General features: G+C 34.9%; 1 protein-coding gene and 1 pseudogene across 1 annotated transcript; both read left to right on the top strand.

Annotated features, from left to right (window-relative positions):
- Nucleotides 1-5,186: 5,186 nt before the first annotated feature.
- LOC107616795 (serine decarboxylase) lies at nucleotides 5,187-6,988 on the top strand. The gene is made up of 5 exons (XM_016318715.3): nucleotides 5,187-5,480; nucleotides 5,558-5,789; nucleotides 5,867-6,060; nucleotides 6,139-6,278; nucleotides 6,360-6,988. Exons 1-5 carry the CDS (start codon nucleotides 5,240-5,242, stop codon nucleotides 6,948-6,950), a joined length of 1,398 nt encoding a protein of 465 aa, XP_016174201.1. The 5' UTR covers nucleotides 5,187-5,239; the 3' UTR covers nucleotides 6,951-6,988.
- Nucleotides 6,989-10,574: 3,586 nt separating this feature from the next.
- Nucleotides 10,575-12,048, top strand: LOC148546822 (uncharacterized; annotated as a pseudogene).
- Nucleotides 12,049-13,716: the final 1,668 nt, after the last annotated feature.

Below are 13,716 nucleotides of genomic sequence, written 5' to 3'. Positions count from 1 at the left end.
TGGAGTACGCTATGAACGTATAGGTGTGTTCTGTACTTATTGTGCAAAATTGGGGCAAGAATCTAAGAACTGCCAATGTTTTATTAATGATTCTACCCAAAACAATATCAAGGAAGATAAAGTTGGTGAATGGCTTAAGGCAGATCAAGTCGGTAGGCGTTTAACTGAAAAGAGAGCTTCCTTCAATCCTAACCAACCTCGGGATGGTTCTATTCCAGCTCAACCGAAGAAAAAATCTCCACCTGCTTGGCTTTTTGATAGTTTCTCAAAAATGAGTGTGCAAGATGATCAGAAAAAACAAAATAATGAAAAAATTGCTGCCAATTCGGGTTCTAGAGAAGAAAATGAGGGTGAATCAGAAAACACAGGTACGGCTACTGATACTAATTCTTCTTCTAATGCTTTATTGGAGATATCTTATCCCATGAATAATGTCCAACACAATAACAACGTCATATCCAAGCTTAAAAAGGAGAAGAAAAAGCCAAACCTGAAACAACTTGCCAGAAAGTCTGTGATAGGTTTCAAACGGAGGAGTGGAGGTAATGGTACTGAAGAAATTTCAAAGAAAATTTGTCTCAATGATATTGTCTCTGATGCTATGACGGTGGAGGGTGCCAGCCTTCAAGTGGCACCCAAAGAAATATGAAACTGCTCTCGTGGAATTGTCGGGGTTTGGGGAGACCCCTGACAATCCACAATCTTAAAGGGATTTGCAAATCCTACTCCCCCGAGGTTGGTTTTATCTGTGAAACAAAAAATCAATCTCGACAAGTTGAAGGAAAATTAAGATCTTGTGGTTTCAAGGAATGGTTTATTGTGGATCCGGATGGATTATCAGGGGGTTTGGCAATGGCATGGAGGGATGGTTGCACTGTTCAGATTTTGCAGCATGGTAGATTCTTCATTGCAGCATCAGTTCTGACAGCTGGTTCTAATGATCCCTATGGTGTTCTAGGTGTCTATCTCAGTTCAAATGATCAACATAGAATGGCTCAGTTTGCTGAATTAACTTCAGTCACGCAACAGTTTGATGGTAAGGTTGTGTTAATGGGTGATTTTAATGCCATTTCTAGTCAATTGGAGAAAGCAGGTGGGGGTGCTAAATCTCCTTCTTCTATCGAAACCTTTAACAGTTTTATTGATGATAATTCTCTGAGTGATATTGGTATGGTCGGAAGACCATTCACTTGGTCGAATAGACAGAGGGGTGATGAGTTGATACAGGAAAGACTGGACCGATTCCTGGTAGGAGTTGATTGGCAGCAACTCTATCCCAATGCAACGGTTCTTAGACTGTCAGAATCAGGCTCGGATCACTCCCCTCTTCTCTTAGACTCTAATCCAAGAACTGAGAGATCTAAACGCCGATTCAAATTCCAAGAAAGATGGTGTTCCAATGATGAAATAAGGCAGATTGTTAGAGAGGTTTGGCACGAACAGATTGATGGTTCAGCCATGTATATCCTAGCTCAAAAACTAAAGCGTTGTCGACATAAGATTGTCAGATGGCAGCAAGAATACAGATCTAATTTGAATGTGGAGATTGATTTACTACAGTCTGTATTAGAGGAACTTCGTTTAGCAGGAATTCATGGAGGCGACATCATTTCAGAAATATAGGACAAACTTGAAAAAGCATTGCAAAATGAGGAATCTTATTGGAAAGATAAGTCTAGAGTCAAATGGCTCAAATCTAGCGATCAGAATACAACTTTCTTCCATCAGAAATTTAGAAATCGAACCCGAAGGAATAGAATTTGGCAACTAACTGGCAGTGACGGTGAAGTGGCTACTTCAAATGCTGGTATTGCTTCTGTGGCTGAATCTTATTTCAAGGACATCTTTTCCTCCACTTGTCATGAGAACCCTGAACCTCTGTTTACTGATTTTGAACCTAAGGTTACAGCTCACATGAACCGTAGGCTTCAAAGACCTGTGACTATGGAGGAAGTGAAACGTGCAACATTTAGCATTCATCCCCAAAGTGCTCCAGGAGATGATGGTATGACAGCAAAATTTTTTCAAAGCTTCTGGAACATACTTAGTGGTGATGTGTTTCGAGCAGTTAAGAGCTTCTTTTCAGGGGGCAGAATTTTGAAGGGTTTTAATCACACTCAGATCTGTCTTATTCCCAATATTTCTGATGCTAAAGATATGACTCAGGTAAGACCAATAAGCCTATCTTCAGTCTTTTACAAGATTATCTCCAAAGTATTTGTACATAGACTTCGGGGTATGATGAATAGACTAATTAGCCCTACGCAGAGTGCTTTTATTAAAGGCAGATTAATCTCTGATAATATCCTAATTGCTCACGAGTGTATGCATTACTTGAAGAAAAAAAAAAGGGACTCGAAAATGAAATGGCGCTAAAACTAGATATGAGTAAGGCATATGATAGGGTGGAATGGCACTTTCTTTGGTTTATATTGGAGAAGTTTGGTTTTGACTCCCGGTGGATCATGTGGATTCGAGAATTAGTAACAACTGTTTCTTATTCTGTTATTGTGGAAGGACAACCTTATGGTTTCTTCAAACAAAATAGAGGTATCCGACAAGGAGATCCTCTATCTCCCTATCTTTTTCTTTTCTGTGCAGAAGGTCTCTCCTTCTTGCTACACAAGGCAGAACAAAACAGACTAATTCAGGGTCTTCAGATACATAGGCGATGTCCCAAGGTCAACCACCTCCTCTTTGCTGATGATTCCATCTTATTCTGTAAGGCTAATCCTGAAGCATGTTCAAATATCCTGCATTTATTGAATTCTTATGAAAGCATCAGTGGCCAGAGGGTAAATCTTAATAAATCTGCTGTATTCTTTAGCCACAACACTCCTTCCACTACTCGTACACTACTGGCTAACTCTATGAATATTAATCATATTGGGCTCAGGATAAATACCTTGGTTTGCCTTCTACAGTCTCTAAATCGAAAAAGGCTTCTTTTAGTATGATCAAAGAAAAGGTTCGAAAAAGAATCCAAGGGTGGAAGCGCAATCTTTTATCGTCAGGTGGTAGACACGTATTGCTTAAGGCAGTGGGAGAAGCTATTCCTATTTATACATTGTCTTGCTTCAAGTTGCCTGATGGTTTAATCTCGGAAATTCACTCTCTACTTTCTCAGTTCTGGTGGGGACAAAAAGGTTTTGAAAGGCGGATGGCTTGGATTAGCTGGGACACTATGACTTGCCCACGAAAAGAAGGAGGCCTTGGATTTAAAGATCTCAGAATCCAAAATCTGGCGCTTTTAGGCAAACAGTTTTGGTGACTTGTAACACAGCCTACTTCCTTATTATCCAAAATCCTAAGAGGTAAATACTTTAGCAATGGTAATGCTATAACGGCAAAAATTAGAGTCTTACCTTCTTGGGGATGGAGGAGCATACTGGAAGGCCGAAAGATTGTTGAAAAAGGTCTTAATTGGGCTGTGGGTACTGGAGAGAATATCCGAACCTTTGAGGATCCTTGGCTGCCTCCTCCGTATCCTTTAAAGATTTCTGACATGCCAAATAGACAAGCTATCTCTGAGTTGGTTCCAAGAGTTAAAGATCTAATTACTGAAGATAGGAATTGGAATCAGAATCTTATTCAAGAATTATTTCCCCAAGACGTTACAAACAGGATTTTGTCAGTTAAAATTCAGCAGAGTAGGGACAAATTGCAATGGAATTTGAACAAATCCAAATAATATGATACAGCTTCAGGTTACAGAATTGGCTATTTATTTTACCATCCGCCTCTGGAGCTTTGCCCTAATTATATGCAACAGAAAAAGCCGTGGATTGATCTATGGAAGTTGAACTTGCCTCACAAAATTAAGCTATTTATCTGGAAAGCTCTCCATGGCCGGCTCCCGGTGCTTGTTCAGATTCATCACCGCATCCCATCTATATCACCAATATGCCCCTGCTGTCATGAAGCAACCGAAACAGTCACTCATTGTTTGATCGATTGCTCTAGAATTAAAGATGTATGGTCTCATAGTTATCTTCGTGACTGTCTTTCCCCTCAGAGTCCTAACGACTTTTGGACATGGTGGATTGCATCAACAGAGATGATTAACCCGTTGAAGAATGCTGACCGTAATCCTCAATTACTTGCCATCATTTGCTGGAACTGCTGGAAAGCTCGCAACCAGTTGATTTTTGAAGGTTCTACTTCAATGCCGTCTGCCATTCTAGCAAGCTCTGTCAAGTTGCTCCGTGAAATCCAAAGAACTCCCAGTTTAGGTCGTCATCTCCATGAGGCAAGCTCTTAGTTGCATTCAATTTGATTTATCATTCTTTCTTCTTTAAGATTTTTTTTCGTTTTTCGACCACGCACCGTTGGATGAATACCTTCAGTGTAGTGCTTTTGGGAAATCCCCACTTTTCATTATGCTGTCCTGCTTTTGGACATCTTTGTATTTCATTTTTCAATAATTAATGAAATATAACCTACTATCTTTGAAAAAAAAAAAGAAGTTATCAGCCAAAAACTAAACAAAATCACATTAATTTATATTTTATTTTTAATTAATTTAATTTTTTTTAATTTACAATATTTGTTATTAATTGTTGTTTAATTAAAATCAACTTTTGAGTAATATCTTTTCAAAACTGCTCCTAGAATCACAGCGCAGAATCAAGCCTGTTTCTTCACACCTCACACTCGAAGTCCTTTGGGTGTTATGCTGCATGGTTTTATATAAAAAAATTTATAAAATATATAAAAGTATATCCATTTAGTATAAAAAAAACATTCTGATACTTAGTAGAAGAAACATTCTAATACCTAGCATAAGCACCATCTACGTGAGAGGTTTTGGATTCACCCGGAGGCATTTGGCTGATTTTTAGTTGGTACCTTTTTGATGTCCTAGCATTGTTGTAAGGTGGATACTACCATGAAGATTTTATTATTGTCTTCATATGAAGATGCTTCTTTTTTACCATTAGATGATGAAATGTATGGTTTGATTTTGATGTATTACAAAAATATTATTTTTTTTAAAGTGTGACTAAACAAACAAAGTACACTTTTAACACAAGAATCTTCGTAAAAAGATGTTTTTAGCATCTTCATTGGAGTAGTTGCCTTGTTGTAAATGGGTTGGGCTAGACATTAATTTCACATGTTTAATTAGAAAGGGAAGATTTCTTAACATTATTTGTATATATAAACATTGGTTACATTCCACGATTGAGGCTGAAATATAAACATCTTAGAACAGCCCAGGTAAAAATTAAGGATAATAATGGAGAATTCCGTGGGGGAGAGTAGCACCACCGCGGCCGTGACTTCCATATATCATGCCTTGCCATTGCCAACAACAAGGCTTGTCAGTAGTAACGACACCAGCAACAATAATAATAATAATAATACATTAAACAAAATGAGTCTTGTTATCAATGGCGACAGCCACACACAAGCTCATTTGAGTCAAGTAATTACCCACTACTTGGCCTCATTGCAACCCCACAAGCAACGCTTTCTTGGTATGTATCATAATTAATACTACAAGGCTAGCAGAATTCATTGTTTTTTACTAACACAATTTTTATCTATGTATCAGGGTACCCGACGAATGAGGAATTCAACTACGAGGCTCTGGCTCCGTTGCTTCATCTTCATCTTAACAATGCAGGGGATCCGTTTCATGGAAGCAGCTTCACTCTGAATTCAACAAGTTTCGAGGTGAGTGTGCTTGATTGGTTCGCTAACTTGTGGGACATAGAGAAGAATGAATATTGGGGATATGTCACCACTGGTGGTACTGAAGGCAATCTCCACGGCCTCTTACTTGGGTCTCTCTCCAACCTTCTCTCTTTAATTATTATTACTACTTAATTAACACACTAAACATTATTATTGATTATCATAGGAGAGAACAATTTCCGGATGGGATTCTTTATGCCTCACAAGATTCCCATTATTCTGTATTTAAGATAGCAAGAATGTACAGAATGCAATGTATCAAGGTTGCAAGTTTGATTTCCGGTGAGATTGATTGCCATGATCTCAAGGCTTTGCTACTTGCTAACAAACACAAACCCGCCATTATCAATCTTAATATAGGTATTCTTTCTTTATTTTCCTCTTCTTTTCTACACTACTTACTGGATATCCATAATTAACATATATAAACTATTGCAGGGACAACAATGAAAGGAGCTGTTGATGACATTGATCTTGTAATAAAAACACTTCACGAAACTGGTTTCAGTCGTGATCGATTCTATATTCACTGTGATGGAGCTCTATTTGGGATCATGCTCCCTTTTCTCAAAGAAGCAGTAAGTAAATAGAAAGTTTTCCTTGATTTGATTACTATATATTATTTTGAAAGAAAATAACGATGGTAGTGGATGGTGCAGGCATCAAAGATAAGTTTCAAGAAAGCAATTGGAAGCATAACGATATCTGGGCACAAGTTCCTAGGATGCCCAATTCCATGTGGAGTTGTAATAACACGTTTGGAACACATGAAGGCGCTATCAAGAGACGTGGTTGAAGTGATTGCATCAAGGGATGCCACAGTCACAGGAAGCCGTAGCGGGCATGCTCCGATCTTCCTTTGGTACAGTCTGCAGAAGAAGGGTATAATTGGAATTAAGAAGGAAGTTGAAAGGTGCATAATGAATGCACGTTACTTAAGGGACCAACTTGGCAGTGCTGGAATTGGTGCAATGCTGAACGAGTTCAGTTGTACGGTTGTGTTTGAGAGGCCTCTGGATGATGAATTTGTGAGTAGGTGGAGTTTGGCTTGCAATGGAAACATCGCGCATGTTGTTGTCATGCAACATGTTACTCTTCCAATGTTGGATTCTTTTGTGTCTGAGTTTCTGCAAAACAGAGTCATTTGGTTCCGTGATGGACTCAGAAAGCCTCAATGCATTGCTAGTGATGTTGGTGCCATGCATTGTACATGTGCATTGCACAATTCAATTCAATTATTGGACATATAGTATAAATTGAAGAGCCAAATTTAAATATCGATATAAAATGGATATATATTGTGGTAATAGTTTTTCTTTAAAGACTATTAAATGATAAATTAATCAAGTATATTTAATAAATTAATTGTCTTTAACTATTAACTTCATATGAAGATAATTGTATATAAATTTTTACTGTATAGTATTTGTCATATAATATTGATAGTACATAAAAAATATGAATAATACTAGATAATTAACTAAGTTAATTTTTTTAATTATTTAACTTACCTTAAATAACTTTGCCTATGCTACACCTGCAGTACATAGTTGGTTCTAAACTCTGATAAAGGAAGAGGGTTGTTTTAAGCCTTTGACAGCCAACATAAAAACTTAGCCGAATCTTCATGACATGGATCAAAGACGTTATTGCGCTAAAGCTAGGTCGTTGCCCAGAAGCAACGCGCTGTATGGCTCGCGTACAGTGTCAAATGTGTCAGAGCCCGCTGCATTGGTGTCCGGGTGTAGTGTTAAATGAGTAAGGGTTCCCGCATTTTCGTGAACGAATGAGTGTAAATAAACTAGTTCACAAAGAAAAAGGTAAAGGTAAAGGTCGGAGCGACAGAAGGTAGAGATTTGGGACATGGAATATAAGCACTCTAATAGAAAAATCCATGGAGGTAGTGGATACCATGACAAGGAGGAAGATTAACGTCATGTGCCTACAAGAAACAAAACAGGTCGGCGCGACAGTTAGGGAGTTGGATACCTCCAGGTTCAAACTTTGGTATACAGGAGGAAAGGTGAATAATAGGAATATGGTAGGTATTATCGTGGATAAGTAGTGGAAGAAGGACGTAGTGGATGTCAAGAGGGTGGGTGATCGGATCAACTCTATTAAACTTGTAGTGGAAGGATGTATTGTTTCATGTGATTAGCGTCTATGCATCACAAGTGAGTTCGAACGAGCAACACAAGATAAAGTTTTGGGAGGATCTAGAGAGTTTGGTCCAAGACATACCTTCAGAAGATAAGATTTTCTTAGGATGAGATTTAAATGGCCAAGAGAAGTGATTGGCTATGGAAGTATTCACGGAAGCCATAGTTTCGAGGTGGTCAATACCGAGAATAAAACTATTTTGGACTTTTTCTCAACCTTTAACCTTCTCATCGCAAATACATATTTTAAAAAGAGAGACGAACATCTTATAACCAATATGAGCGACATGACAAGCTCTCAAATCGACTTCTTCTTGTTGAGGAAAGTCGACCAGAAATTTTGCATTAATTGTAAAATTATTCCGGGAGAAAGTTTAACAACACAACATAGGATGCTCGTCATGGATTTTCGCATTGAGAAAAAGTTAAGGAAAAGACATCATACGAAGAACTTAAGGACGAGGTGGTGGCGGATAAAAGACGAGGAACAAAGAAATTTCCTAAGACAGGTAGGAGAAGAGGCAAAGTGGGAAGGGGATGGAAGCGCAGAGGAGATGTAGAGGGAGATGACATAAGTTATTAGAAGAACAGCAAAAGAAAATTTTGGTGAATCTAGAGGGATAGAACCAAGAGACAAGGAGTCTTGGTGGTGGAATGCAAGTGTACAAGAAAAGATAAAGGAAAAAAGGGACTGTTTTAAAGAATGGTTTTTGTGCCACAATGCAAATAATTGAAAAAAATATAAGGCGGCTAAGAAAGATACAAAAGTGGCTGTAAGTGAAGCAAGAACAAGAGTATATGAGGGTCTCTACCAGTCTTTAGGCACGAAGAAAGGAGAAAAAAGTATATATAGAATCACAAAGAGCCGTGAAAAAAGAATAAAAAACTTGGATCAGGTTAAGTGCATAAAGGATAAAGACGGAAAAGTTTTAGCTCAAGACGAGAATATCAATGAAATGTGGAAGAGCTAATTCTACGAATTATTTAATGAAAGATAGAAGACTCTTTTGAGCTTTGGTTGGTTATGAACGAGGGAAGAAGATCAAAACTTTAACTACTATCGAATGATTCGAGACTTCAAGGTAAAAAAGTCTCTAAAGCAGATGAAAAATGATAGAGCAGTAGGGCTCGATAATATTCCGATTGAAGTTTGGAAGGGCCTTGGAGAAAAAGGCATCAGTTGGTTAACCAAGCTTTTTAATGAGATTTTAAGATAAAAAAAGATGCTAGATAAGTGGAGAAAGAGCACATTGGTACCTATCTACAAGAATAAAGGGGATATACAGAGTTGTAGAAATTATAGAGGGATCATGAGCCATACCATGAAGTTATGAGAAAGAGTGACAGAACGGAGGTTGAGACAAGAGACACAAGTAATAGAGAACCAATTTGATTTTATGTCAGACAGATCCACTACTGAAGGTACATACCTGTTAAAAAGGATGATGGAGAGGTATCATAGTAATAAAAGAGATCTACATTTGGTGTTTATTAATTTGAAGAAAGTGTACGATAGAGTACTAAGGAAGGTCTTATGAAAGGTTTTGGAAAGGAAGAAAATAAGGATCATATATATTCGTGCAATTAAAGACATGTATGATAGGGCTACAACTAGTTTAAAGATTCAAAGTGGTGTGACAGAGGAATTTTCTATTAGTATAAGATTACACCACGGTTCATCCCTAAATGCATACCTTTTCACATTAGTCTTGGAAGTACTCAGAATATATCCAAGAGTCTGTGCCATGGTGCATGCTTTTTGCTAATAATATCGTCCTTATGAAAAAGTCAATGGAATACCTAAATAAGAAGTTGGATTTATGGAGAAAAGTTTTAGAAGTGTATAATCTACACATAAGCTATAGCAAGACGAAATATATAAAATGTAAGTTCAAACTTATTGATCAAACTTCAATTGAAATTAAATATGTTCAATCTACTACTTAATGAATCTTTTCAATTGAAAAGTCTAATTGATCAAACTTTGAAGTAAAGATTTCTACTATCTACTGCAAGCAAGAGCATTGACAGGATTCAAAGTCTCTCCATTCCTTTTGCCTTTGTCACCTACTGTTAACAATTATTATTATTTTTATTTTGACAAAAATTACTATTATTTTGAATTATTATTTTAGATGTTGATTGTTGTGAATTTTTGTTTTATCTTTTCCTTCTATGTTTATACATATTTAATCTTTGAGCATCATGTCTTATCTTAATTTATTATGCCCAATGATGTTTAACACAAAATGTATTGAGACAGTAGCTGTTTAGGCGCATTAAAATTTTGTAAGCCACGAGATGTGAGAGCACTCTATATTTTTATCCGCTTATACTTGAAACTTTACGTGACAAGGTTTATTTGGTTTTGATATGATGTTGTGACTTAAATAGTGCTTTAGTTATTTTAGTAGCTTAAATTTGCTTTATTCTATTTTGTTTTGAATTACTTAAAATGCTTTATTAATTTTTTTTTGTTGAATTTCTTTTAACTGAATGGTTGAATTGTTGTTGTAGCATTGAATATAATTTTTGAATTTTTGTTATGCTAGTATTTTTTGTTCAAATTGGATTGTTGAACTTTTATTGTTGAACTTGGATGGTCGTAATTAGTATTGAACACAATTTAATAATTTTTGTTAAACTGTTGAATTTTTGTTCTGATATTGAACTGATTTGTTGAATATTTATTGTTTTAATTTTTTTTTAACAAAAATGGTATCAAGTCAAGTTAATGCAAGTGAGAATCCGACTAACATTCCAACTTCTTAGTCAGGAAGTACAGCTAGAATTGCTAGTAAAAAAAAGTTGCTAAGAATGCTCTTGAAAGTATAACTGATGTAGGATGGGAGCACAGGATATTTGTTGGAGAAGAAAAGAAGATACAATGTAAATACTGTCATAAAATTTTTTTAGGAAGAGTTTATAGATTGAAACACCACTTAGCAGGAACTTAAAAAGATATTGGGACTTGTACAATTGTTAGTGATGAAGTTAAGAAGCAAATGTAGGATGTTGTACGTGGATTGCAAATGAATTTGATGAAGAAAATAAGAATGGGTGAGGCAAGTCTAGGTGAAGCTACTAAAGAAGGTGACACTACGGATGAAAAAGGAAAGAAAAAGGAATTAGATGGCAATATATTCAAGAAGATATGCATTAGTACTCAAACAACAATCAACAATATATTTAAGAAGAATTTGAGAGAGGAAGTATGTTTAAAGATTATTGCTTTTTTCTACAACAATGTTATCTCCTTTAATGTATTAAGGAGCGAGGAATGTAGTAGAATGATTGAGAAAGCTCTATAAGATATAGACAATGATTCAAGTCACCATCCTACCATGAATTAAGGGTGCCTCTTTTAAAGAAACACGTGGAACTTGTTCAACAATTACTAGAGAAACATAGAGCATATTAGAAGCAGGTTGGCTACACAATAATGACTGATGGTTGGACAAATAAGAGAAGACGGACTATCCTAAATTTTTTGGTTAATAGTCCTAAAGAGATTATTTTTTTGAAATTTATTGATGCCTCCCATATTACTAAGACAACTGACAAAATTTTTAAAATGATAGATGATGTAGTTGAAGAGGTTGGTGAAGAAAATGTCATCTAAGTTGTCACTGACAATGCGACAAAACTACAAAGTTGTAGGAGAAATGCTAACGAAAAAGAGAAATAAGTTGTTTTGGATGCCTTGCACAGCATATTACATTGATTTAATGTTAAAGACTTGAAAAAAAAAAGTAATACTTCACAATGACACAATTTATAAAAGTAGAAAAATTACTACTTACATATATGCTATATGCTAGAACTGCTCTTATTGTACTACTTCAAATCCACTCCAAGGAAAAAAATTTGGTGAGGCCGGGTATGATTGTTTTGCAACTTCTTACCTTACTTTGGGATGTCTCAATGACAACAAAGGTTCTTTAATAAGAATGTTTTTTTCTGACCAATGGACTTCTAGTAAATTTGCAAAGACAAAAGATGGAAAGATAATTGCAAGTGTGGTGTTGGATAAAATATTTTGGAAAGAAGTGGTAATTTACTTGAGGGCTGCCTACCCTCTTCTTAGCTTCATGTGTTTCGTATGGTGGATTCAAAAGAAAAGTCAGCAATAGGGTTTATTTATGAAGAAATAAAAAGTGCAAAGAAAAAAATACGAGATGCATTTTAAGGAGTTGAGATAAGATAAATTGCCTAACTATTTTTTTTATTGCATGAAAATATTTTTATTTTGTAATTAATTTATTAATATTTCTATGTTTTAGTTATATACCTATTTAGAATATTATTGATGCAAGATAGGACAACAAACTTCATAGGCCATTGCATGCTGCAGGTTATTATTTGAATCCTCAAATTCGTTATAGCTTTGGTTTTAAAATTGCTTATGAGCTTAAGAAACAGTTTTATATTTGTATAGAAAGAACGATAAAAACTACAGATCTAATCACTAAGATGAATGTTCAATCTGAAGATTTTAAGATTCGAAAAGAATTTTTTGGTAGTAAAGTAGCTCAGAATGTAATTTCTACTAAAACTCCAGCTCAATGATGGGATTCTTATGGAGATCAGCATCCAGAGCTCCAATAATTTGCAATTCGTGTCTTGAAAATGACATGTAGCTCATTCGGATGTGAACGCAATTGAGCACTTTTTAGATGGTTAGTAATCAAATATAATTTGTATTTTACTTCTATAAATTTGGTTGTTAATTCTTCAATTTTATCTTATTGTTTGACTAATACTTTTTATATACTTTTGAAAGGTTCACACAAAAAAGAAGAACTATTTGAAGGCTAAAATCATGGATAATATTGTGTTTGTGATGACAAACTCATCAAGATTGGCAAAGAAAAAATAAACTAGAAGTCTTGATTATGATTATAGTCTTGATGAGTTGGACTCTGATGAAGAGTGGATTGTTGCTGATGAAGACAGAGAAGAAGAAGATTTAGATGTGCTCTAATTCCAGATCCTGATTTAAATGATTGAGCAAGTGGTAATAGAGCTGTTGGTGTCTCTAAGAATTTTTTGGCAATTTCTTATCTTGATGATGATGAGTTTGAAAATTTTCTCTAAGAACCTCTTTCTCCTACTCCTGATAATGAAGATGGTAATGCAGAAGCTTGTGAAACTTGTGAAGATTTTATGACTGATGAAGAATATAATGATTATTAAATGATTTGTTTAGATTTTAGTTAATTAGTTGTTCATTCTAGTAGTTTGGTTAGTTTATTTGCTAGCTATTTAAATTTATTTTAGTGTTGTATAAATTTGTGAGTTGTGAATTTGTGTTAAATTGTGATTTTTGACTTGTTATGGTATATATTAGTTATAGTCCTATGGATAATTTAGTTTATTTGAGATTTATTTTATTATTAATGAAATTAGTTTTTGCTATCAAAATTTTCTAAATTTTTATATTTTATGAGTCATATTTATATTTCGTCTTATAATTCAACGAATTATCATTCTCAATTACCTGAGTTCACTACCTTGCCTATATGTGGTAGTGATGATGATGGAAACAAAAAAAAAATCTAGATATCTTAGGGCCAAATTTAAAAAAATAACTGTTTTTTCAACGAAGAAAAAAAATATTACAATTTCAAAAAAAATTACATTTTTATTTTTTTATAAATTTAGAATATAAATTATTATAAAATATTATAATTAATAAATTAAATTAAAAAATTGATTAATAGATGATTGATAAAGGATGAATAGCATTTTTTTAAGAAATAAATATTATGGAATAGAATTAGAAAATATAATATCGTAATTCTTTAAGACATGTATTATACATATTTTTTTTTAGATTTAATTCACTCCTAAATTT

Source organism: Arachis ipaensis, chromosome B9, assembly GCF_059453495.1.
Source record: "Arachis ipaensis isolate K30076 ecotype BB chromosome B9, ASM5945349v1, whole genome shotgun sequence".
Lineage (NCBI taxonomy): Eukaryota > Viridiplantae > Streptophyta > Magnoliopsida > Fabales > Fabaceae > Arachis > Arachis ipaensis.
Note: the sequence above shows the minus strand (reverse complement) of the source record. Positions and strands in the feature narration are given on the sequence as shown.